Here is a 23,197-nt window from a genome sequence, read left to right as displayed (position 1 = left end):
CTGTCTGGATTTACTCTGCAGAGATCTAAATCAACTACAGTTTAAAATTCCAAAACAAAGAAAGAGGACGGTAACGGACATACATCCGGCAGAATTTCCTGCGACACCGGAGCAATCCCCAAAGTGAAACATCCTAATAGACTAACCTGAGGCTAATATGACACTTTAGCACTCTAACTTAAAAATAAGTGACTATCCTCTAAAGTATTTTTAGTACAAAATCCACTCATTGGGTTGGTGTCCCTCCTATACAGCTCAACAAGGAAATAAACATAAATAATAATAATAAAACCCTGTCCTAGGGTACACAAACAAAGAGAATGTTGTGCTAAAAACGCTAACTTTGGAATATATCCACTTGATTTGTCTTATTCAAACTGCTGAAGCCTTACATTACCTTTTGGAGAAATATAGAATGTTTTTGCACGGAAGGAGAGCTGTGGAATGGATCTCTTGGCAGCCAGTATGAGTAGGAGAGATGATTACAGCAAGCAAAGACTGTTTCAATCCACTTAAAGGAGAATTCCGGTCGATTGCAACACGTGGCTCTGTTGTTTGGAAATTTGGAGTGCTGTCAGTAGAGAGAAAAACGAAAACAATTGGTGATTTTTGTTTATGTGCGTCTCAATGTAGGTCTTGTGTGTAAAGAACTTGAGTGCACACGCCTCAGTGGCCCAGCTGGTGGCGCTCTTCTCCAGGTTCGAACAGGAGAACGGGCCGCCAGTACTTTACCGCCTGCTGACTGGAAGGATGAAAGGTCAGGCCTTCCTCACTCTGCCAGGTGAGCAAACGTTTCTCACATAAAGGTGGTGGATGTGGTGCAGCGTGCTGCCTCTGTAACCTGGGCATGGTTGGTTCATGATGTTTTCTTTTTAACCAGAATTGACAACAATCCATTTCGCTCTGGGCCAAAGTGACCAACACATTGACCAACCACAAATACACTGAGCTGTGTACTTTCCTTTATACGTTACACATTAGCTCTGTTGGTAGCTGTATTTGTTTTCTCTTGGCAGATGCTGAAACAGCCAAGAAAGCCTTGCAGTTGGTCCATGGATACCGGTTGCTAGGGAAACCTTTGGTGGTTGAGTTTGGCCGTGAGCGACAGGAAGAAGAGAAACAGAAGGAGAAACAGAAGGAGACAAAATAACATTAAAAAAAAAATGTATTCTTGACAACAACTCTGGTACTCAAGAGCTGTGAATAACAGGCTGAGATGGAGGGGATTGTACATATTGTGTATATGTATATTGTTTTTTTTCTAGATAAATTAAGTGGTCATCTTTGCATTTTAATAAATGTCTGTTTTGCATCAAACTGCAGTTTGTCATGAGAGTTTCAGTACCTTTTGTCAACCTTTTCATCATTCCGTTAATGTATTTATCACAATGTAAGCAAGAAGGCTTAAAAATTACATATCACAAATTATATCAAAAAAACTAATGGAGACAAAACAAAAGTGGATAAACAAGTTGGTGGAAAAAGTGCATTAATACAAATCACTTCATGGGACATGCAGTTACACTTTGCTTGAAGGTATCTACATAAGAGTGACATGACACTGTCAAAAAACATAAACCATTAATAATCGTATGACAACGCGTCTTTTAGTAAGTGTCATTCGGTTTTGTCTTGACAAGTTAGTGTTAGAGTTCATGTGTTCTGTGTCATGTCACTCTTATGTAGATTCCTAAAGTAAAGTGTTAACAGACATGCTATACCTACATATTAAACAATTTCACAACAATGCCCCCTCTTAACTTCAATACAGTTTGCTCTATGGTTGAATTTGGCCTATAATCCCAGTTATGATTGAATGAATGGCATTTATTGTAACCTGTATGTAGTTATAAGCCTCAGACCTTAGAGACATATTATTCCCAGTAAATATTTGTAATTTAAAAGGAGATTCTGTATGAATTGTACCAACTAATAATAATCGTATATCAAAATAAAAAGGCAAAACATGTTTTTTCTTGTAATTACTTTAATTAAAATATTTTAATAATTATGTCTAAAATGAGGCCAGATTTGTACCACTTTGTCTCCAACATTTGTGAGATTCAATTCAATTCAATTTTATTTATAGTATCAATTCATAACAAGAATTATCTCAAGACACTTTACAGATAGACCACACTCCGGAATTTACAAGGACCCAACAGTTCTAGTTTCCTCCAGAGCAAGCAACAGTGCGACAGTGGCGAGGAAAAACTTCCTTTTAAGAGATCTGACAAAGCTTTTCACTCTAAAGTTGACTGACAAAGCAGTTTAGACAGACACTAAACCCTCTGACAGGAATGAATCCAGACATCTACTTGTTCAGTCAAAGGAAAGTACTTCTAGCGTGTGATGTCATAAATGAATGTTGTTAGATTTAACTTACTATTCTATAAATATATACAAACACTTCAAACAAGACATTTGGGCTGATACACACTAACTTACAATCAGTCTACTGTACATATTAACCAATCCAACTGCAGTGAAACATGAAGGTCGACTGAAATGCTATGTAGGTGACCCCTGTTTAAACTCAATGTTATTCTTCTTTTGGACACTAGATAGAGCCATTCCGTGAGTAATGGCCAAAAAGCTGCATCCATAGAGGTTAGTTTGTTTAAAAGACAGAACACACATAATCCCTACAGTCTCTTCTTATTATCTCCTTTCCTAGCCTCACACTGATATCATTGATGTACTGCCGCACTGAGCGCTGTGTTGTCAGGAGAAAAGAAATCTAAGCTTGTATGCACTCTCTCCTGTGTTGAAATGTTGATGTCAAAAGTTTAACTCAAAGACCAAACTGGTCTTGTTTTTGAGGAAACTAAAAGGAAACTAAAATCTAAAGTCCAACTAAGGAGCACCTTCTCTAAGGGGCTCCGACAGCTTTGATGCCAAACAGACCGCTGCAGGAAATCATTCCTACCACAGGCAATACAACTTTTTAACATGACGTCACTAAGTGCAACCTGCACATTTGGTTTTTATCATACTATTTAAGCAGTTGCCCATTTTTGTATTCTCATCTTGTATATATTCAAATATTTGTTCTTCTATTTTATCCTATTACTATTCCATGTTTATTGTATGTATGTATATTGTATCCTAGTATTTATATTATGTGCTGTGTGACTGATTTTGCTGCTGCAACACTGTAATTTCTCATTTTATTGGGATCAATAAATATCTATCTATCTATCTATCTATCTATCTATCTATTCTTTATTGAAATAGAAACTCTTGGTTGTATTCGTTTTGACACAGTACTGCAGAAAATGAGATTTAGGTCATGTTGACTTTTTCTAACAGCCTAATATGATTTGTTTTGCAATTTTGTGTTTCATATTTCTTGAAAACCTCAGATATCAAAGAACCATTGCTTATTTACACACGACAATTGATGAAAACGGGTATACACAACCTAATATGATAGTAACAACCAATGGCAGAGTTGTCTTTGGTGTTTACGTTATTTGTCTAAACCTTGGTTTCACAGACCGTATCTGTGACACAAGGTGCTCAGGATCATCTACAGTATGCTTTTGGGGATTGTCTTTCCTACAGGCTGTGTGTGTGCGTGCGTGCGTGCGTGCGTGCGTGCGTGCGTGCATTCGTCCGTGCGTGCGTGTGTGTGTTCAGTCCACTTATCTCTAACGTTCTCTCGGTCAAATGTGTGTGTGTTGGTTGAACCAGATCAGTTCTTGGCAGGATTCCAGTTGCCTTTTGGGTTTGACCACCGGGGATCGTGTTCTGCAGGATTTTATGTTTGAATTGAAGTCTAAGGAACTGCACCCTTACCTATCACCTCACAGTAGGCTTGTTCACTGAGAAGAACACTATGTACGCAGACTTCAAGAGGCCCAACAGTAATTAAGTAAATGCAGTGCCTCTAATTTATCATAAGCTCACACTGACTGCATTGCATTTTTTCACTTGGGGAAATCACAAGATGAAATCATACTTCAAGTTAATTGGTACCCTACATTCAAAACCTCTATTTGTGTATGAAAGAAAAGTAACCTTAGGCTACTCTCATATGTTGTTGTTATTCTGTGACAGCAATGCACATAAAAACCACATCTAATGTAGCTCAGCGTAAATTCTTTCAGGAAGACCTAAGTTTTAATCAGTGCGCTCGTAAATCAATTCAGCTGTTATCCTAAAAAATGTGCTTTTTTGCTGTATATAACTGTCGCATATATGCAACTAGTCTCTCCTGATTTAAATATAGCTTGGTGTAAATTATTTCAGGACGACCTACTTTAATCAATGCTCTCTTACTAAATGGAATCAGCTGATTGAGGCGATCACCTTCCTGCTTAACCAATCAGAATCGTACACAAATTGCACGGGCCAATCACAGAGTCACAACCCTGCTTTAAAATATCTGTTTCTCCCTGTGCTATTCAGCTGTCGTTGCAGGCAAAGAGGGCAACCCTCCACCTCTCCTTCCATCTCCATCTACTCCAGCTGACCGGTCCGGAGCTTCCTTTGGTCTGGTCTGCGGGCTCCTTTGTCGCCACCACAGGTGTCTACATTCCATCTTAGACTTTGTATATTTTATTGAGCTGTACAATAAACCACATTTGCACATCTGCAAACATGTCTCTCCTAAATTAATGTAAATACAGTTTTATGTGCAGTCTTTCAATGCCGAACTCTGACATGATGGAGCCTGAAGACGATGCATGTTCTACTGCTCATTTAATAGACCATTGACAAGTCCCCTCAGAACCAATAAAAGGTTAGCACAGACCCAAGACCTGTGCCACAGATAGCTAGTTGAAATAGAAATCATCAACAGCCTTTCAAGCAACCAATCTCACGGCCCACCGGTGAGTCAAACAGGAGCTGCATATCGATCGGGCTAAACTAGTGGCTATGTTTGTTTTGGTTTGTTTGTGTCGACCTTCTGTTTGCCTTCAGTTCAGGGCTGTGATCTTTTCTCCATTCTAGACTGTAAAACACTATCAGAATTTCATCTCTATCAACAACACTCTTTAATTATTACCAGCTGCTCTATAAAAGAGCCTTTGTGCACCAGTTATTGTAGGCTATGTACATACTTTGAAGTTGTGTTTTCAAGATACTAAGAGCAATACTTATTTATAATATAAACCTACATGGCTGATATTCCTGTAGCTATCTCAACATCTGCAATTTATCTAACTGTTTGTGAGCAGCGTTTCTGTTGCTTTTCTATATTGCATTTTGAGACAATTAGTACTTGTCGATTTCACTCTAAAAACACATCTTGTCATGTTTTTAGTGTGAATGCACAACAAACTCATAACCTGCAAGTGGTGCAGAAACACGCCTAGAATCTCTGTTCTATTCTTAATTGTGGGGCTCTCTTTTTAAGGCAGCTGTCTATTTTACCCTATACCTTACTGGTCCGAATTTGAGAAGGTTTTTTTCCAAGAAATAAAGTCTGAAAAAGTGGGGTCGTCAAAAATAGTCGGGGTCCAGACTTTCAGCTGTTCAAGTTGCAGAACGTAATTAGGACGTCATCTGGGACGTCTCATCCTAGAATGAAGTCAGCTGAGGTGGCAGTAGCTCATTCCGTAGGGAGTTGGGTTGGGAACCGGAGGGTCACTGGTTCAAGTCCCCGTATGGACCAAAAGTACAGAGTGTGGATTGGTGGCTGGAGAGATGCCACTTCACCTCCTGGGCACTGCCAGGTGCTGTTGAGCAAGGCACCATACCCGCTCAGGGCGCTGGTTCGGCTGGCAGCCCGCTCACTCTGACGTCTCTCCATTAGTGCATGTACAGATCCTGAGCGTGTGTAAACTAACCAAGTGTAGACACAGAGTATAAATTGTAATTTCCCCATAGGGGATCAATGAAAAGATCCACTTTCATATTTTTTGATGCATCAAAATTGTATATGTCCAGCTACAATAAGCCTGGAAGTTGGAAGAAGAACCGAAGTACAACGAGACGTTGTCATGGAGATTTTAGGGTTACAACAGCCAAAGAAAATCTTACCGCGGTCTAAGAGATTGACAGGAGAAGGTGGGAGTCGTGACAGGAATGGGATGCCCGTTACCAGAGCAGACGTTCAACTGAAGGCCTTGGAAATGTTTTAAATAGTTGATGTAAAGGATGTTAAAAACAACAGCCTACCTTGTTTTATTCAATGTGTTTTTATTAAATTGTTTTTAAATAAAATCATTTTCTTTATGAAAAAGTGTTACAAAAAAAACTTACAAAAGTGTGGGTCGTCTTATAATCAGGGTTGTCTTATATTCGGACCAAAACAGTACATAAAATGGTGTTGATGTGGATTTTTTTTGAATCACTTGAAAAAAAGTTGTTTTATGTTCTGTAAATCCATCGCTGATAATCAGCAGGAAACATGATCAGCCATCATGAACATGCAACTGAGACCTATACCTGGCTTCATCTTGTTTGTCCCTCTGACAAAGAATTATCCAATGTATCCACGTCATGAAACACATTTTGCATCATGACTCAGGAAGCAGGTGCATTGACCCTCAGACTGGTAACAAAGAAATGAAACAAGTGAATTTCATACTACTGACAATATGTAGAAACATACCTCCAAGATGTGCCAAGAGCAGGCTTGCCCCCACCGCTGAGGAAAATCCTGCCAACACCCAGCCAACATTTTTCTTATTTCAGCTTGCTAAGACCAAACTGAATGTCAGACCAAATACACATGACATTTTTACATTATAAGTGATAAGGCACAATATTTATTAATATGAAAACAGCATTAAAAACATTTCTTTCTGAATTGTAAAGACAATTACATTTTGATTTAGTAAGACGTCCAGTGTCCTGTAACTAATTAACAATGAATGGATTGTAATGTGTCAATAACATGTTTGAGCTGTAGATGATACAGTACTGCGAGAAGTGTATATAAATATAAGGGTTGGGTTCAGGTTTTACATTGAAAACAGTGGTGAACATATAAACACATGCAGCAAATAGTTATCAACATTGAACTGTCCAAATAGTAGTCACCAAAAATCAAGCGAAAGTCAAAATGTTCCCTGGATATTACTAACATGTTTATTTTTATTTTATTTAACCTTCATTTAACCAGGAAGTCCCTTGAGATTAAAATCTCTTTTTCGAGGGAGACCTTTTATGTTCAAAGAGTCTAAGAGACCAAATCAATGTATTTATGTTTCCATAACCCATTCAATTTTACAAAGTACCTCTGCCTTGTTATTTCACACAAACAATCAATGTATCTGTTGGCTCTGTATATAATATTTGTGATATGTAAAAGTGTAGAACTGTGTCCCCCCAATCCAATTCGTCAAAAGCCAAACCATTAGGTACCAAGGTTTTGATAAAACACATTTTAAAATGGGAATAATATGAGCGGAAGGACTCTTAAATGTGTTGTTAACTAACTTTTGAACAAGCAAGATTCTTGCTCCGTCGAGCAGACATAGTGAAAACATTCGATTATATACATTACATAAATACATGTAATTGAAGGTAAGTTGTCAGAGGACCATATTTAACGGTGTGATGAAGTTACAGTAACCTCAGACGTATCCTGTGATGTCATATCCTGCCGCAGTGGACTTCTGGGCTCCCTGGATTCCTTGTGCACTCGACTGGGAGCTGTGACTGGTACCGCGGACCAGCGTCTGCCCCCTGTTGGCCGTGTTGATGCCGCCCACCTGCAGGGTGGGGTTGTGGTAGGTCTGTGAGGTAGTCCGTAACCCTGTGCCCGGCACGCCGCCTCCTGCCGGGTATGGATACCCTCCGCCGTGCCGTCTCCCACGGCCGCCATTATGCTCCTCACAGCATGACACAGACAGCATCCCCCCTCCAAGCATGGAGATAAGCGCAGAGGCCAGACCAATAAAGAGACACTCCCCCAGCTCAAACTTCATACTGGAAGGCAAGTTGGGTTGGTAGAAGGTCTGGACCACCTCGTGTGTGGTCCATGCCACCGGAATGAGTGAAAAGAAGCCGGAAGCAAGGAACAAGCACCCGCTGGCACCTGCCACACGACTCTTAACTGTACCTGCACCCTCCAAACAGAGAGTGCACTGCATCCCCAGGGCCGCCATGGCAATAGCGAGTATAGATAGCACAATGGAGATGATCATGAGGGCGCGAGAGGCCTGCAGGTTGGAGGGCAGGGACAGCATGGAGTTGTAGGTCTCGCACTGAAAGGCCCCTGTGCTCTGGTAGACGCACTCCATCCACAGGCCCCTCATGTTGCCCACAGCCGTGACAATGTTGGAGCCGATGTGGGCAGAAATCTGCCAGTATGGTAGCACTGTGGCGACCATGGTGCCCAGCAGCCCCAGCAGGCCCAGGAAGAAGCCCATCAGCTCCAGAGCTGCTGATGCCATGGCAACAGCTGTGATGGAAGAGACCCAAAAGCAAACACAGAGAAGAGATGAATAAACTGACCCAGAAACTACAGTAGTGAGCTTGCTAACTAACGTTTTCCTCTTTTGTATTCTCAATTATTTCAGCCATTTCATTTATGAGATCATTGATTCATTCTATTTCGATAATATGGTATGGTCCTCCATGCTGGAGTTTATGCTGCATTCACACACTGTCTGCAGAACAGAAAACCCTTCCGTCACACACCTTCTCCCACTCCAGACATGTCTTCAAGGATGTAAAATACTATTTAGTTTAACATATTTTTCTCCCTTATAGCCTTTTCTGATGAATTCTGTATCTGGCCTCACTCGCCTTGCCTTGCCCTCCACCGCCAGTCAGGTTGAACAGAGAAAGAGCGGTGCGGATTAAGATGGCTAGAAACATTGGAGAGATTCGGCCATACAAGTTTGAGCCACAGTCAGAATCAGACTCAAATGAGGAGGTCTGTTGTGCACCAAACGTTGACGTATCAAAATGGTAAGTCTAGTTAGCATTACTTATTTGTTCATGTTGTTTGCTAGCTTGTTAGCTTGTGGCAATGGATGACAGCTCCAGTGACAGTGTGTTTCCGCCCCCTGGACTGACAGTCCTCTGCGCTAGAGAGTTAATTTCCGGCTTTTGCATAGTAGACAGGGATTGGCTTTTGAATCTGTAACGTACCAAATCTAGCTGACGCAAATTTCAATCTCAGATTCAGAAGTCAGTATTGTAAGGGTCTGACATTTTAGGGGACATAAACATAACAGAAACACTGTCTAAGTGGAGAGGATATTTAGGTCAAGTGGTTTCATTGGTTCAACAAACCAATACAGTTATTAGCACACAGTGACTTTACTTTTAGTACATTTTACCTATAACTAGCAGTTTGTTAACAAGTGATATCACATACACACAGTGTAACAGGTACTGTAGCTCCTTTTTTAGACTGTATTAGTATTGATATACAGTTTTATTAAGGTGTAACTGCCAGCAAAGATGTTTTTCAGCCATTTTGTAAATTGTTTGTTGATATTTCTGTAATTCCTTTCACCAAGAGAGCAATATTGCAGCTGTCAGACATTTCTGTTATCTCGCACCCCAAATTACTATTTACAACTAGGAGGCTGACGTAAAAGGTCTTTACTTGACTGCTCGTAATTACAGTCTGTAAGATAATAACATTAAGGTGGCATTACCTGTGTCTGGGAAACTGTCTCGTTCTCTATGGCGAAGTCCAGCCAGCTGGCAGATTGAGTTAACATTAAGCTAAAACAACCCCAACAAACAGTGATGCGACTAACACCTTTCAAGTCAAACCACATACATCTTATGAAGAACATAGAGTGGACAAACCAAGGAAACAAAAAGCATCTAAACATCAAGACCTTATGAACAATGTTACTGAACAGCATGTATGTACAGTATAGATGCTGTATTATGTTTGCCATATAACTTATCGGTTACCTTCAATTTGTTCCTAATTGGTGCAAGTTGTGTTTGGTGAAAGATTGCAATGTTGTGTTCAGGTTGTTCCCCAAATTATGCACTGTTTTTGACCAGTTAAGCAGCAGCCAATGATTTGGCTCTTTTGAAACTCCGCTAGTAGTCTCATGTTGATTTGCAAACTCGAGTGCTGATTGCCAGATATCATTTAAATGCTGACTAATACGTCCATATTTCTTATGGTGCAACTGTATCCATTCAAATGTAAAACCCTTGTGTCCACTGCTTGTACCTTTATACGATCAAAACATCTTATCACCTTAAATTACAGTAATATGTACCACACACACAAACATGCAGTCCACTTCCATGCATTACCTGAGACTGCTGCAGATTATGGAAGAGCCAGACGCTGGACTAGTTGAGGATTTGATTATGTTGGTTTGCTGCAGGAGCTGAAGTTGCAGCTGGAGCAGAAGATGAGGAGATAAAGGATGAAGACACAGTGGAGCCCGCAGCCTGGTGCAGATTGTATTCACCTCTGGATTTTTCTGTTGAACCTACTCCTGCTTCTACTTGCTGTATCAGACTCTGACTGCTTCCTCAAACCTTGACATAGTCACAGCTATTGTGGCGCTGCTGTACTTTTAATAAGCACTTACTCCGCCGGCTGCATTGGACCAAGGGAGCCAAAAATCACTTTTTGGGCTCTTGAAGATGAAATACAATCCTTTGAGTTCGATATACTGTCTTTGTTGCGAAACACTTTCCACTTAAAACACCAATAATGCAGGACAATAGGCACAGGTACTGTCTGCACTCCGGCACATTGTCTCTCTGTCACTGCCACGTGTTTGTTAAAGTCTGTGATCTCTGTCCCTCATCCAGACCTTCACCTACTGTCACGTATACACTCACTGACAGGGGGACACACACACATGCATCCTCATTGCCAGCCAGGTTAATCATTCTCTCATCAGTCAAAACAGGTGGTACACTGTCGGCAGCAGCTCGCTCCAAACATTAAACGTTCAGTAGACCCCTTTAAGAGTATGACTATTTCAGGATATTAGTTCTCTGTGTAGTTGGGTGAAAATGTTTTATTCAGCAAAAGATTTAAGTGTCATATTACTTTAATGAAAAGAGCTGAAAAAAAGAGACAGTTATCCTTTCATGTTACGGGGAAAGAGCCTCCGTTCAGTCTAAGCCACCAAATTGCTGGTGAATGTTTTTTTGTATTTTTAATTAAAATCAGCTATGGAATAAACTTGCCGGAAGCAAGAAAAATGAGGAGTGATTACAACACTTTTTAAATAATTTATTTAGTTTTTTGTTTCATTTTGCACCTTTTAGGGGCGTTCTTAAAAGTGGTATTTCCCTCTGTGTGACACGTGATGGTCAAGAAAGGCTAAACGTAAACAATGTGTTAGTCTGGGCCTTACTTTAAATTTTCATTTCATGTTCCCGTTATAGCTTCTTCCTTCCTTATTTGCTTCCTATATTGCTTCCTTCTCTCTTATTCCTTTGTTCGCTCAGTCTGCGAATTCATGACTTTGTTCATGATCAGTCCATATTCATCTGTCCATTCACTCATTGTTGTTCTATTTCAAATGATAGAGTGAACCCTAACCATAAGAGGATTTAAAAAAAATCCATTTCCAATGACTCAACAATACATTTTTGGCACTGTAAACCAATATTCAGCAGGGTGTTCTTCAGGAATTACTCACTGATTTATTTTTATGTAATGTGTAATAATGATGTATCCTTTAAATGTACCAGTTTTTTTTTTACCATTATTAATTCTAATGTAACACCATACATTTCTACAATTATTTTGGTGGCACTTTCCGGACTCCATACAAAAACCTGCCATGACATATTTTGAATTTACTGCTCATTTAAGCTGACACCAAACTTGGCTGCCTGCTGTATGTCATCATCCATCAACTGTTTGCCGGGTTGTCCATTTGACTGCTAATACTGAGAGCTACAAAAACAGCAACGCATAACAACAAATAATACATACCATGTCAGTGTATCTTCATGAATATGCCCTTTACTTGTTCGGTCAGTGGCAGTGTCATCTAAACTGTTTACATGTGCCATTAGTATCTTTATCGATGTTAGGAGCTACAGTCCCCCAGTTTGCTGCTGATCCTGTCCTGAAGCTCGAGCCTTTAGTTTCTAATCCCTCCAACCGGCCCTCACATTGCAGCAGCATCATAATGGGATTAACACATAATCCAGTCACTTCCCCTACGAAGCAGAATGAGAGGGCAACGTCCACACACTCAGAAACACTGAGCCATTATTATAAATCACAGAGGGGCATTATCTGGACACACTGCATACTAATGAGACAGCTCAGGTCGGCCTGTGACCATTTGTCATATTGTTGTGATTGGCTGGTGGTCAGTCACTCTGGATGGACCACAGGAACATAGAATATAATGGTGCGTAATGTTAATTTTAACATCACAACCATTCATTCAGACACACTTTTGGTGGTGTAACTTTGTAAACTAGTCATCAACATGCACGATATGGCCAGAAATATGCAAACATCTGGACATTACACCCCTATTTCATGGTTAAAAATGTCATTCCAAAGCCACTGAGCATTGATCTTGTGCTTTAACAGCCTCAACTCTTCTGGGAAGGCTTACTACAAGATTCTGGAACCTGGCTGCAGGGATTTTCGGGAACAATTTATGATAATAGTACATGAATAATCATGGATTCATTCATGTAGTACTATCAGTAATGTACAACAATTACGCAGGAACAATTAATTAATGAATGCATCAATTAAGGTTTTTGAATCATCATGATTTCTGATTTATTAATGATGTTCACGTCTTCTTAAAAACTACTGACCAGTCACAGCAGTGTACATACAGCCTATTCTGAAAGATTGTAGTGTTGTTATCATTACTTCATCTTGTTTCTGGCCCTTCAAATAAAGTGCTGGCCTGGTCCATCTTCAACGCTGATAAATAAGATGAATGGGTCCTTCCATTCCCCTACATACACACAGAATGCAGGCTATCTCACTATCTCCAAGATTAATAAGCACTCCACTGGCAGCAAAGCATTTTAATTCCAAGCTCCAGCACCATAAACAATTCATATTCAATTCAAATTGAAATGTATTTGTCACATACACAATAATACACAGTACAATGTGCAGTAAAAACAATGACAATAAAATCTCTAAAAAAATTATTACAAAAACACAATAGAGTAAGAGAATAGAAAATACCTGGAAATCTAGACTGAAATGATCTTTTCACATGCATGAAAAATTTAACCCTGACTGTAGGACCTACAGGCCTACCTTCCTAAGCACTGGTTTCTGTTCTGCCCTGAGTGTCTGGTATTCTGTTTATGTGCTACGATCTATTTAATTGTAACAAGACACTTAATTTTATAATTTAAACTATCTTACTTACTTATAATAGGATTCCCCTTCCTAAGAACTAAAGGTACTCGCCCATGACTAAACCATGAACAACAGCCCTCAGACCAAAACTCCACTAACGTCTGTTGGCAGGAGCTTCCACATACTTTTGGTAAATGTACTAAACAGAGGCCACCAGTGGGGCTGTAAGTTTGACACATTAGTCATCAAAGTTTTCATTTTCTGGGAAGTAAAAAAATCCTTTATTACTGTTGTAGTAGGCATTTGAGAGAGGTCAAATACCCTCGAAAACCTCAAAGAAAAGCATGTAACACTTTAAATTAACTGAAAACAGTCTAACCAATAGGTTTTATTATGTTTAAGAAAAGGAGTGAGCATGTTTAAAAGGGATGAATATGAACTGCTCTGAGGCTTTCTGAGGAGGAGGATGTAGTTTATGGCTCCTGTCACTAGATGGTGATAATTAGGCAGTTTTTTGCTTTCTGTACAGTTTGATTTGAATGTGATGATGTGAAGAGAGTGAAGCAGAGTGAAGCAGAGTGCTGGGCAGCGGCAATATCAGCCCCTAATGAGAACGTAAAATATTGAACTAAGGAAAAAACTACGAAAGTCCATTTATGGACTACCAGAATCAAATCAAAACCTGTTTCTTTGAACCTTTAATTATTTGTCCTCTGTCACTAACAGACAAATTGGCAAACTCTAACTTGAAGCACTAACATTTATTTGAAAAAAAAAAGGTTTTGTTTTTAATTATAATTTTTTGGGGTATGTTGCCATCAAATTTAGGGGGAATTGAGCCCCCCTAAAAGGAGTTTAAAATTGCCCATGGTGTTGGGTGGTGGGTTTAGGCACTTCCTTAATGTGGTATCTGAGGGATAAAGAACAGGACAAGACTTAAAAGGCCCAGATAAACACAATTGATCAACAAGACTGTGTTTTATTCTGAGATATTTAGTAATTTATTACTTCAATTTTTATGCACTTCAATCTCGAGTCAAAATATTTTGTAACACAAATAATACAGGACTCCTCTCACGTTGGAGTCACAAATCCCAACACACACACACACACACTCATTTTAACCATTTATTTATGTCCACATGAAGAAAAATGGTGCAGGGACACAAATGTTACAGATGCAGTACAATACATACGCAAATTCCTGGACCAGTGGCATGCAGCAGATCTTCACAATATCACTTAAAAAGCACAATACGCATAGCAACGGCTCCGCCATATGTGGCAGCTGCCAACAATAGTGGATATGGCACAGTACTTTGCAAGCTGTTTAGCCCTCTTTTTGGCCATCCCAAGTTGTTGCAGCCCTCTTACTACCAACCTCTGTGTGTGTGTGTGTGTGTGTGTGTGTGTGTGTGCGTGTGTGTGTGTGTGTGTGTGTGTGTGTGTGTGTGTGTGTGTGTGTGTGTGTAACTTAGGCTACCAAATATGAAAAAAAGGAGTCTGCACCTATAGCCTAACTCTGAGATGGTGTTTAGGAGCTGTTGGTATAGAACACCTCCTCACTGCTGGGATCAGAGCTGCAGCCCACCTCCAAAATGTACACCTCCCTGGACTCCTCATTGATAATAACATCTGGTGTAATGGTAACCAGGTGTAAAAAACTACTAAGGCTACAATTGCAGTGCTGAACCATGGATAACTTTACCTGGGAATATTTGTACATTCTTACTGAGGGTGGAAAATGGTTTGATATGTCTTTCACTATGAGGTCTACTATTCTGTCACGACATGCTGTGTACATTCCTTTGTAGGAATGGCAGCCATTGAGGATGTGTGACAGTGTTTCAGTGATGTGTTCTGAGGTGTGATGCAGGAAATGAGGGACATGAGTTGTTGGAAACAAGACAGAGACGTTGAGTCTGGTAGAGAAGACTTGTAATCTGTCTTTTACTGTAAATATGAGAATGTCCTCATTGAGTGCAGTGTTCTTGAGGAATAAGTGAGACACAGAGTGATCAGCAAAGGGAAGACATGCAAGTTTCCCATGAAGTTTCAGTCCGGTTCAGTGTTGTTGTTAATAATGTTGGTGTAAGTCCATAAGAGTTTGCCGGGCCCCCGCAGATGTTAGCAGGTGGCTGTGACCACCATATGTGGCTGTTGCCTTGACAACAGTGAGAGGGTTAGTTATAATGTCCTTAACTTCAGGTGTGCAAAAACACACATTCTGCTGTAGTTCAGTGCATACCATAGACCGTTTACAGTCTATGGTGCATTCACAGAAATCCTGTCCATTGGTAAGTCTCACAAAGTAGACTCAATATAGAACTGGAGAGACCTCTGGTGGTCAATAGAAAAAACTGCAACATTTTAACAATTAGCTGCTTGAGAGTTTTGTAACAACTTTCAGACATTTGATTTAAAAGCTCCTTCACTCGCATTGACCTTCCTACGAATTTGTTCTTTTATTTGTCCAGAAATGTATTGTTTCCAAGTACGAAGATTGCAACTGTAGTCATCCCTTCTACATTTGAGAGTGGGATATAATTGTTATTGTCACTACCTGAGAGGATGTATGAGGCCTCTGTGTTCCCGCCATAGATATATCTATGTGTTCCCTCCATAGATATATCTATGTGTTCCCTCCATAGATATATCTATGTGTTCCCGCCATAGATAGATCTATGTGCTCCCTCCATAGATATATCTATGTGTTCCCGCCATAGATATATCTATGTGTTCCCTCCATAGATATATCTATGTGTTCCCTCCATAGATAGATCTATGTGCCTCCATAGATAATTATGTGCTCCCTCCATAGTATATCTAGTGTTCCCGCATAGATAGATCTATGTGCTCCCTCCATAGATATATCTATGTGTTCCCGCCATAGATAGATCTATGTGCTCCCTCCATAGATATATCTATGTGTTCCCTCCATAGATAGATCTATGTGTTCCCTCCATAGATAGATCTATGTGTTCCCGCCATAGATATATCTATGTGTTCCCGCCATAGATAGATCTATGTGCTCCCTCCATAGATATATCTATGTGTTCCCTCCATAGATATATCTATGTGTTCCCGCCATAGATATATCTATGTGCTCCCTCCATAGATATATCTATGTGTTCCCTCCATAGATATATCTATGTGTTCCCGCCATAGATATATCTATGTGCTCCCTCCATAGATATATCTATGTGTTCCCTCCATAGATATATCTATGTGTTCCCGCCATAGATATATCTATGTGCTCCCTCCATAGATATATCTATGTGTTCCCTCCATAGATATATCTATGTGTTCCCTCCATAGATAGATCTATGTGCTCCCGCCATAGATATATCTATGTGTTCCCGCCATAGATATGTCTACGTGTTCCCTCCATAGATACGTGTTCCCTCCATAGATATATCTATGTGTTCCCTCCTCAGGCAACCAAATAGACTTTATGGACATGACCAGCAATAAGTGCCAAGTTTCTGTTGATAACCACAACAATGCAGTGTACCAGCTGTAAATGTACTTCACTGTACACTATTAAATGTTTAGTACTCGATACCATAGCAGACATAGAGCAACATTAGCATTCATGGTATTGTGTCTGAGGATGTAGGCATACAGGTGAAAATAACAACCTCCTGGAAATGGGTTTTATAAGAGCATTGAGACTGAACCAAATGAGATGAAAAATGCTTAATTCCTCTATAGAGCTGAGGGGAAGTGCATAGTTTGATTATCTGCCGGTTCACCTTTAACACTTCATAGACCTACACTTTGGTTTTTGTACGAATTAAATAAACAACATAGACAATGTAGTTTAATAAGCTTAATATGTGCTGGTACCTGGATTTTGTCCCATTTGGAGAGATCCATTCTAGCTGTTTCAAGTGTGTACCATTTGCTAAATCCTAGCTAAGCTTAGCTAACTGGCTGTTGGCTAAAGCTTCAGTTTCAACTGCCAGGGAGAGAGTAGTAGCTATCTTTTATCTAACTCTCAGCAAGAAAGCAAATCCATAGTTCTAAAAAATGTGGAAATGTTCCTTTACTTAAAATAAGTAGATGAATAACAACATAGAATAGAATAGAATGCCTTTATTGTCATTATACACAAGTACACGGTACTTGTGCAACGAGATTAAAGCAATCCCTTTGCAGTGTTGACACAAAAAATATAAGAATATAACAGTATAAAATATAACAGTATAAAATATCAAAAATATAAAGTCAAAGATATAAAGTGTAGTGACTGTCTAGTGTAGTGACAAAAAAATATAAGAATATAACAGTATAAAATATCAAAAATATAAAGTCAAAGATATTAGAGAGCACAAAGCTAGAACAAATGTGCAAAGCATATTTTAAGGCAAAGTACCCAAGAATAACATCAAACAGTGAAGATGAAGGACTGTATGCAGTGCAGCAGTAGGTCTCTGTTTCGCGGTACTGTCAAACTGGGGCAGGGGCACTCCCAGAAGACAAGCTGACCAATCCCAGTGTTTCTCAGTGTGGACTTTTATTTCCATTGACCAATCCGAACGTTTTAAAATGAGCCGGAAAAGGTGATGTGATGGACTGGATCCATATTAAGGTTTTGACCCCACCCACCACAGACACAGAGAAGTATGAGAATGAATCGCCCACGCGTTTAAATGGATTCACGTGTTGACATGGAGGGTAACCCGCTAAATTGGCTCTATCGTTCTTCAATACATTCATTATGTTTCAGATATCTTCTCAAATCTGCCTGTATACTGTCTGTATAGTTTGTGCTCGACCACAAAGATAGCCCTACACCAAACTTACATTAGAAGTTTCACTATTTAATGTTACATTACTTATTAACGAATGTACGAGCACTTTTTGTGAATTAATATCTTATAATGAAACGTTAGTAACCAGTTTTCAGTTCGGCATACGTAGGATGTTTCAAACAGCACTGATTTCGTGTAATATGTTCATTTTAATTACTGGCACAACATGTTTTCATTCGAAGATAAATTGTCAAAGGCGGATGAAGAACACTGGTAGCCGTGACATAAATGTGGTATATTATGGCGGAAAACGTTATTTTGTAGATTGTATTGATGCCGAACAACAGAGGTAGTACCAATGATTGGAAATGACATTGAGTCATGCGTTTTGAGTCATGTATATTGAACCGATAAACACGGGCCAATTAAAATCCCCCTCCTTTTAAACGGAGAACGTCTCGGAGATGAGCTAGACTGTAGTTTACACTCATCTTCCCCCCAGGAGGCTCTGCTTCCCAGCCCCTTTGTTCAGTCTAGCCGGTGGGTTGAGTCAGAGGGAGGCTGTGCTAACCCAGCATATCCATATCACTGTGGGAACACCGACAAGAGTGAGAACGGGCCGGAAAAAAATAGCTGATTATTCGGGAGACCAGACTGAGACTGTTAGCTTGTTTAATCAGAGCCAGACAAGAGAAAAGTTGATTTTGAGTGTTGCTGATGCTGCGTTTCGTTTCGGGAACCGTCAAGACCTGTGTGCCAGTGTTCGGCTACGTAAACAGCGGTACACGTCGATTGTCTTCGCTCTTTGGTAGCTGCTTTAGCTTTCTTCCTGAAAAAATGAACCGGCAGGCTAGCTGCTAAGCCATCACCGGTCTATTGCTGACACCGTGCAGTTGTTGCCATCATCCACTGATCCACGCTGACTCTCCCTTTCAGTTTCTGCTCAGCATCCATATTTGCATCCCAGGGAGTGGCAACCACTAATCCCTGTCTTCTGGCAAGAAAATTGAAAGTTGGCCGGTTGTCGGACACCTTTCGGACGCTCCAATTTCGCATAGCAATGTGAGTATTTTCCTGTATTGATGTACTTTTATGTCATTTTTGCTGGGAGGAACTCGGGGTTTAAGTGAAGGGCAGTCTGGACCACGTTGCCGCAGTAGCTACAACAATGGATCAAACTGGCGTTGTGTTACATTTTGTTGACGTGCGCATTATCATCCCAACGCTTTCATCCTGTTTCCCCTCAAATCAGGTGTCGATTGGAAAATGAATTCAGGCCCATATGTAGAAATGCCTCGGACATGTGAAAATCCTAGCAGTCGGCACTCAAGGGCCTTATTTTTGACTTCATTTAGGAACACCATCATTCTCGACATGTTTATTGGATTTATTGTTCAACAATGAAAATGCATTTTTTTTTATCATCTGGATGAGCCGAGTGTAAATATTAGGCTATGCCTATGTAGGATTTGACTAGCTATGCCTGGAATCTGCTTGTTTGTCCCCCTGTGCAGTTTAAAACCTCAACCAGATGTTTGTTGTTTATTGTAGCTATATAACATTATATCTTCTTAATGGCCTTTGGGCCAAGACGCGTAGACAATGCTGCACTTGGGCACCGGCCTACATTAACTATCAGGCATATTATTAAATTGATAAGTTCACCATGAACGAATGTATGAAGCAATGAGGTGTTATTATTAATGCTGAATTTACTCTGACATACGTAACGATTATCACAACACTAGTAGGCTTATTGCAAATAGGCTACTTTGAAATGTTACTGTTAGATTGCCAGGTGTTTACTTAATAACCTGGATACAACTTATATAAAAACTGTCAAAAACAGACATTGACAGAGGTAAGTATAACTAGAACAAATAACAACTGAACTTGTCAGCCTTGAGCTGTCACCTTCTTGATCTGTGAGTGTTTTCTGGGCCACTACAGTGTTAGGTTGTTCATGAATGAGATCCTCAAGCTGAGGGCTCCTTGCCTTGCTCAGGGACACTACAGCAGTAGTGTGGTAGTGGTATTACAATTTGGGAATAGTGCTTGAATGTAATTTATTTCTACATATACATAGGTTTGTCATAATGACCAGCCAACAACACAAAGGTGAACATACTTGTACCCAGAAATAAGGCCAAAGTGCTTGGATATTTTTCTGTTACTGTTACCAGTGAAGCTTCTTGGTGCCACTTAAGCATGGTATATTGAAGCATTTCAGACTCCTAAATGTAAACAAATCCCAATATGATTCTTTGTTTCCTTTTTGTCATTATATTTGAGTGTAAAGTAGGATGAAGACCAAATATATAAATAAGTTGCATACTGTAAACCAAACAAAAATCGCGCCACAGGTCCAGTGTTTCTTCTGTCTGTGGCTTCCAATATTTTCCTTTAACTGGGAACACCTTGTCACGGTTTATGGCCTACATATATATAATGACATGAAAAGCCTAAAAAGAAAGAAGTACCAAGAATTCCACAAGAAAAAAGGAAAGCAAATAGAATACAAGTCAGAAGAACGGCACTCTTTTTTTTTTCTATTGTTCTGCTGTACAAAAAGCTGCACATTTTGTGCTCCCTGCCATCTCATATACTCCTGTTCCTGTGAAAACCAGTTGGGCGTTGTTCTACTTCAACAGTCTGGTCCATTCATACATATTTGACAGCTGGGTAAGACACTGGAGCCTAAAGGTTAAAGAAGTGAGCTTGTCACCAAGAGGTTGTTGGTTCAATCCCCAGACTGGCCAGTTCAAATCTGGGTGGGGAAAGTGAAAAGACCATGTGGTGTCCCTCCCTCATTACCACCACTGTTTTGCCTTTGAGCAATTCCTTTAACCCCAATCCGCTCCAGTGGAGCTGCTCAGTGGCCTGCAGATCAGACAGGGCAGCTTCCAGGTATGAATGTGTAACTGTGTGAATGGGACATGTCGTCGTTGCAAACGAGAATATGTTCTCAATTGACTTACCTGGCTAAATAAAGGTATACAAAAACATATGCATGCACTTGTGCTTATGTACATTTTTCTTAACTGTTCCTATATTTATCTCAACAGCTAAACATGGAGAGCGACAGCCACCACTCCCACATCTAGTGCCTGATCCACAAGCCTTCGTCACCCAGGGAGGAGCTCTCAGGTCCTGGCCGTCTCCTTGCTTCTGTAGAATGAATATGCTCAAGTCCAGTGGACTGAAAATCCCTGGCCGGGGGCCCAAGCATTCCAGCCCAGTGGGAAGGACCTCAGCGGGTGGAACCTCCAGCCCTCTTGTCCCTAAAGACAGTAAGTAACTTCCTTCTTCTGACCATTTGTTTGTGTTAATGACTCAGTAGAGCACAGCTGCATTAAATTAAATGCACACAGAAGCTGGGAAGTGTTTTCTTAAGCTTAATATTCCAGCGTATTTACTGGAAGATCTCCAATGCAACCTTTTTTTTCTTTTTAGCTTTCGGCAGTTTGATTGGGTGCCACACACCATTTAAAATGATGTATATTTATATAGATGTATGTATTTATATATTCAACCAGAGATACTTTACACTCAAACTTCATCCAACTTGGCTAGTGTTTGAAAAATGCCCGTTATGTGTGTCAATCGTTAATTTCATACTTTGCGGTTCTATACTGTTTTTCTCTTGTGTAATGGTTTTAAAGCTGCACTAATCATTGTTTAAATATTAAAACATGGATTAAATGTTAGAAATGTAACAAACCCACACTGAATTATCACCTGACTTTACAGCTCCCCACTAGGTGGGTGACTTACATTCGGTGGCCAGGAACACTACTCCAAATAAATGCTAATGTTGCTCTGTCTACTGGATGTGTAAATAAGCATGTTTCCTAACATGTTGCGTGGCATATTAACTTAAGATGATAATACATCAGACTTGTGTCTACAGCTTGTTGAAGCTTTAAATGGGACATATTAAAAAAGCTGTTTGTAAGTGCAAGTGCACATACATTTTAGTAGCCGGAGTGCTTACCAACCCACAAACTGTGAAATAAGAAAACCCACTCAGTTTTTTTGTGGGCTGCCTGGATCAGAAAACAAGGGATTCAAGGGATACCATTGCAAGAAGCATTTTTCAGAACAGTTAGGGAAATATGTTTTATGATCCACAGCACCAAAACAGCATTTGATTTTATGTGGACCCAGGTTTTTATATATCTTGTTATATATGCTCCATTATTGTCCAAAAACTATTCAAAACAGCCTCAACATCTCTCAACAAGTATTGAGAGACAAACTAATGCACAGGTATTTGTCTCTTAATAGTATTTATTGTCAATAACACAAATATAGAATATCACTAGCCTTGTCCTATCAGAAATCTCAAAATGAATAGGTGAAATGTGGACATGTGACTTTTACAACTTGGACATTACAGCTACTGTTAACTGACTACTCACGGAAATGACAGAAAACAGACCTCTCTGAAAAACACTCATCTAAATTACAACCCCTGCCTGCAAAAAGTAATCACAGCTGTTCTCACTCTTAAATGCAGCCACACTGTTTATCCTCTCCGGTTTTAGCTCACACGACAGTCCCATCCCACCAGCTTTACATGCACATGTGGAAGCTGGGAGTGAAGCTGTAATTGATCAGAAACAGAACTATGTGAACACAACAAAAGAATAGCCAGCCCTCTTTGGCTGATAGTATGCTTGTTTCTCAGTAGCATCAGCGTGTAGCGGGGTAGCTACAATTGTGTCATGGTTCATGTTAACTGTGGAATTTCGTGGGAGGGAGGGAAGAAGTTGCTATGTAAGTTGTTCCAACACAGGAATAGGAATTGACCGCTATGGATTTTTTTTTTAGTGCCTTAGCTGAAGACCAATACGGGCTGCCGATTTTCTTGAGCCAATATTTGGAGCCAATACTGCTTTTGCTCCCTCAATTTACCAGTACCACACAAATGCCACTCTGGATTTGTTTTCGGAATCTGCTCTGCCATTTCTTTAAAAATAATAAACAAAAACACAGATCATTGTCACTTCTGCAATCATCTTTCATTCATATCACCCAAATTATGTGTGCAATGTGCATCATATGGATGGGTGCACTGCATATGGTTAACTGTGTAAGGGTAAAAGGCTTTCATCAACATCTACTGCCTTGGTGCTGCATTGCTTGCTGACATATTATAAGACAAATATAATCGGGTCATCAAAAAATGTCCTTTGTCAACACATTTAAATAATTTCAGAAAACAATAAACCTT

The 23,197-nt window shown here is 39.9% G+C and overlaps 3 protein-coding genes and 1 long non-coding RNA gene across 11 annotated transcripts in view; 2 read left to right on the top strand and 2 right to left on the bottom strand.

The window, feature by feature from the left end:
- rbm41 (RNA binding motif protein 41) overlaps positions 1-1,164 on the top strand; it is a 7,429-nt gene extending 6,265 nt beyond the window's left edge. The window contains exons 6-7 of the mRNA XM_032533886.1: positions 634-781; positions 1,017-1,164. Coding sequence (XP_032389777.1) covers positions 634-781; positions 1,017-1,150 — 282 coding nt within the window. The 3' untranslated portion in view covers positions 1,151-1,164. The remainder of the gene's footprint in view (positions 1-633; positions 782-1,016) is intronic.
- LOC116700578 (uncharacterized) overlaps positions 1-23,197 on the bottom strand; it is a 24,180-nt gene extending 983 nt beyond the window's left edge. The window contains exons 1-3 of the long non-coding RNA XR_004334686.1: positions 23,167-23,197; positions 14,316-14,445; positions 5,317-5,327 (exon numbers count right to left, since the gene is read on the bottom strand). This is a non-coding gene — a long non-coding RNA (uncharacterized LOC116700578). The remainder of the gene's footprint in view (positions 1-5,316; positions 5,328-14,315; positions 14,446-23,166) is intronic.
- cldn2 (claudin 2) lies at positions 7,176-12,103 on the bottom strand. Of its 3 annotated transcripts, none has more exons than XM_032533889.1 (3): positions 11,849-12,103; positions 10,198-10,286; positions 7,176-8,362 (listed from the first exon to the last, which is right to left on the bottom strand). In XM_032533889.1, the coding sequence occupies exon 3, from the start codon at positions 8,352-8,354 to the stop codon at positions 7,533-7,535; it is 822 nt and encodes a 273-aa protein (XP_032389780.1). In that variant the 5' UTR covers positions 8,355-8,362; positions 10,198-10,286; positions 11,849-12,103; the 3' UTR covers positions 7,176-7,532. The 3 variants fall into 3 exon arrangements, with proteins under 3 accessions (XP_032389780.1, XP_032389779.1, XP_032389781.1); XM_032533888.1 differs by having other exon boundaries at positions 10,198-10,861; positions 11,849-12,074; XM_032533890.1 differs by lacking the exon at positions 10,198-10,286 and having other exon boundaries at positions 11,849-12,079.
- clip2 (CAP-GLY domain containing linker protein 2) overlaps positions 18,135-23,197 on the top strand; it is a 55,080-nt gene continuing 50,017 nt past the window's right edge. The window contains exons 1-2 of one of the 6 annotated variants that reach the window (XM_032533874.1): positions 18,135-19,023; positions 21,027-21,251. In XM_032533874.1, the coding sequence (XP_032389765.1) occupies positions 21,137-21,251 (115 nt within the window). In that variant the 5' untranslated portion in view covers positions 18,135-19,023; positions 21,027-21,136. The remainder of the gene's footprint in view (positions 19,024-21,026; positions 21,252-23,197) is intronic. The other 5 variants (XM_032533871.1, XM_032533873.1, XM_032533872.1 and 2 more) reach the window with 5 other exon arrangements.

This window comes from Etheostoma spectabile, chromosome 13 (assembly GCF_008692095.1).
Source record: "Etheostoma spectabile isolate EspeVRDwgs_2016 chromosome 13, UIUC_Espe_1.0, whole genome shotgun sequence".
Taxonomy (NCBI): Eukaryota; Metazoa; Chordata; class Actinopteri; order Perciformes; family Percidae; genus Etheostoma; species Etheostoma spectabile.
The sequence above is the reverse complement of the archived record's forward strand: the minus strand, read 5'-3'. Positions and strand labels throughout refer to the sequence as shown.

Excerpts from the sequence above, each read along its gene's own strand:
- cldn2 (XM_032533889.1), bottom strand. The coding sequence starts at position 8,354 with ATGGCATCAGCAGCTCTGGAGCTGATGGGCTTCTTCCTGGGCCTGCTG.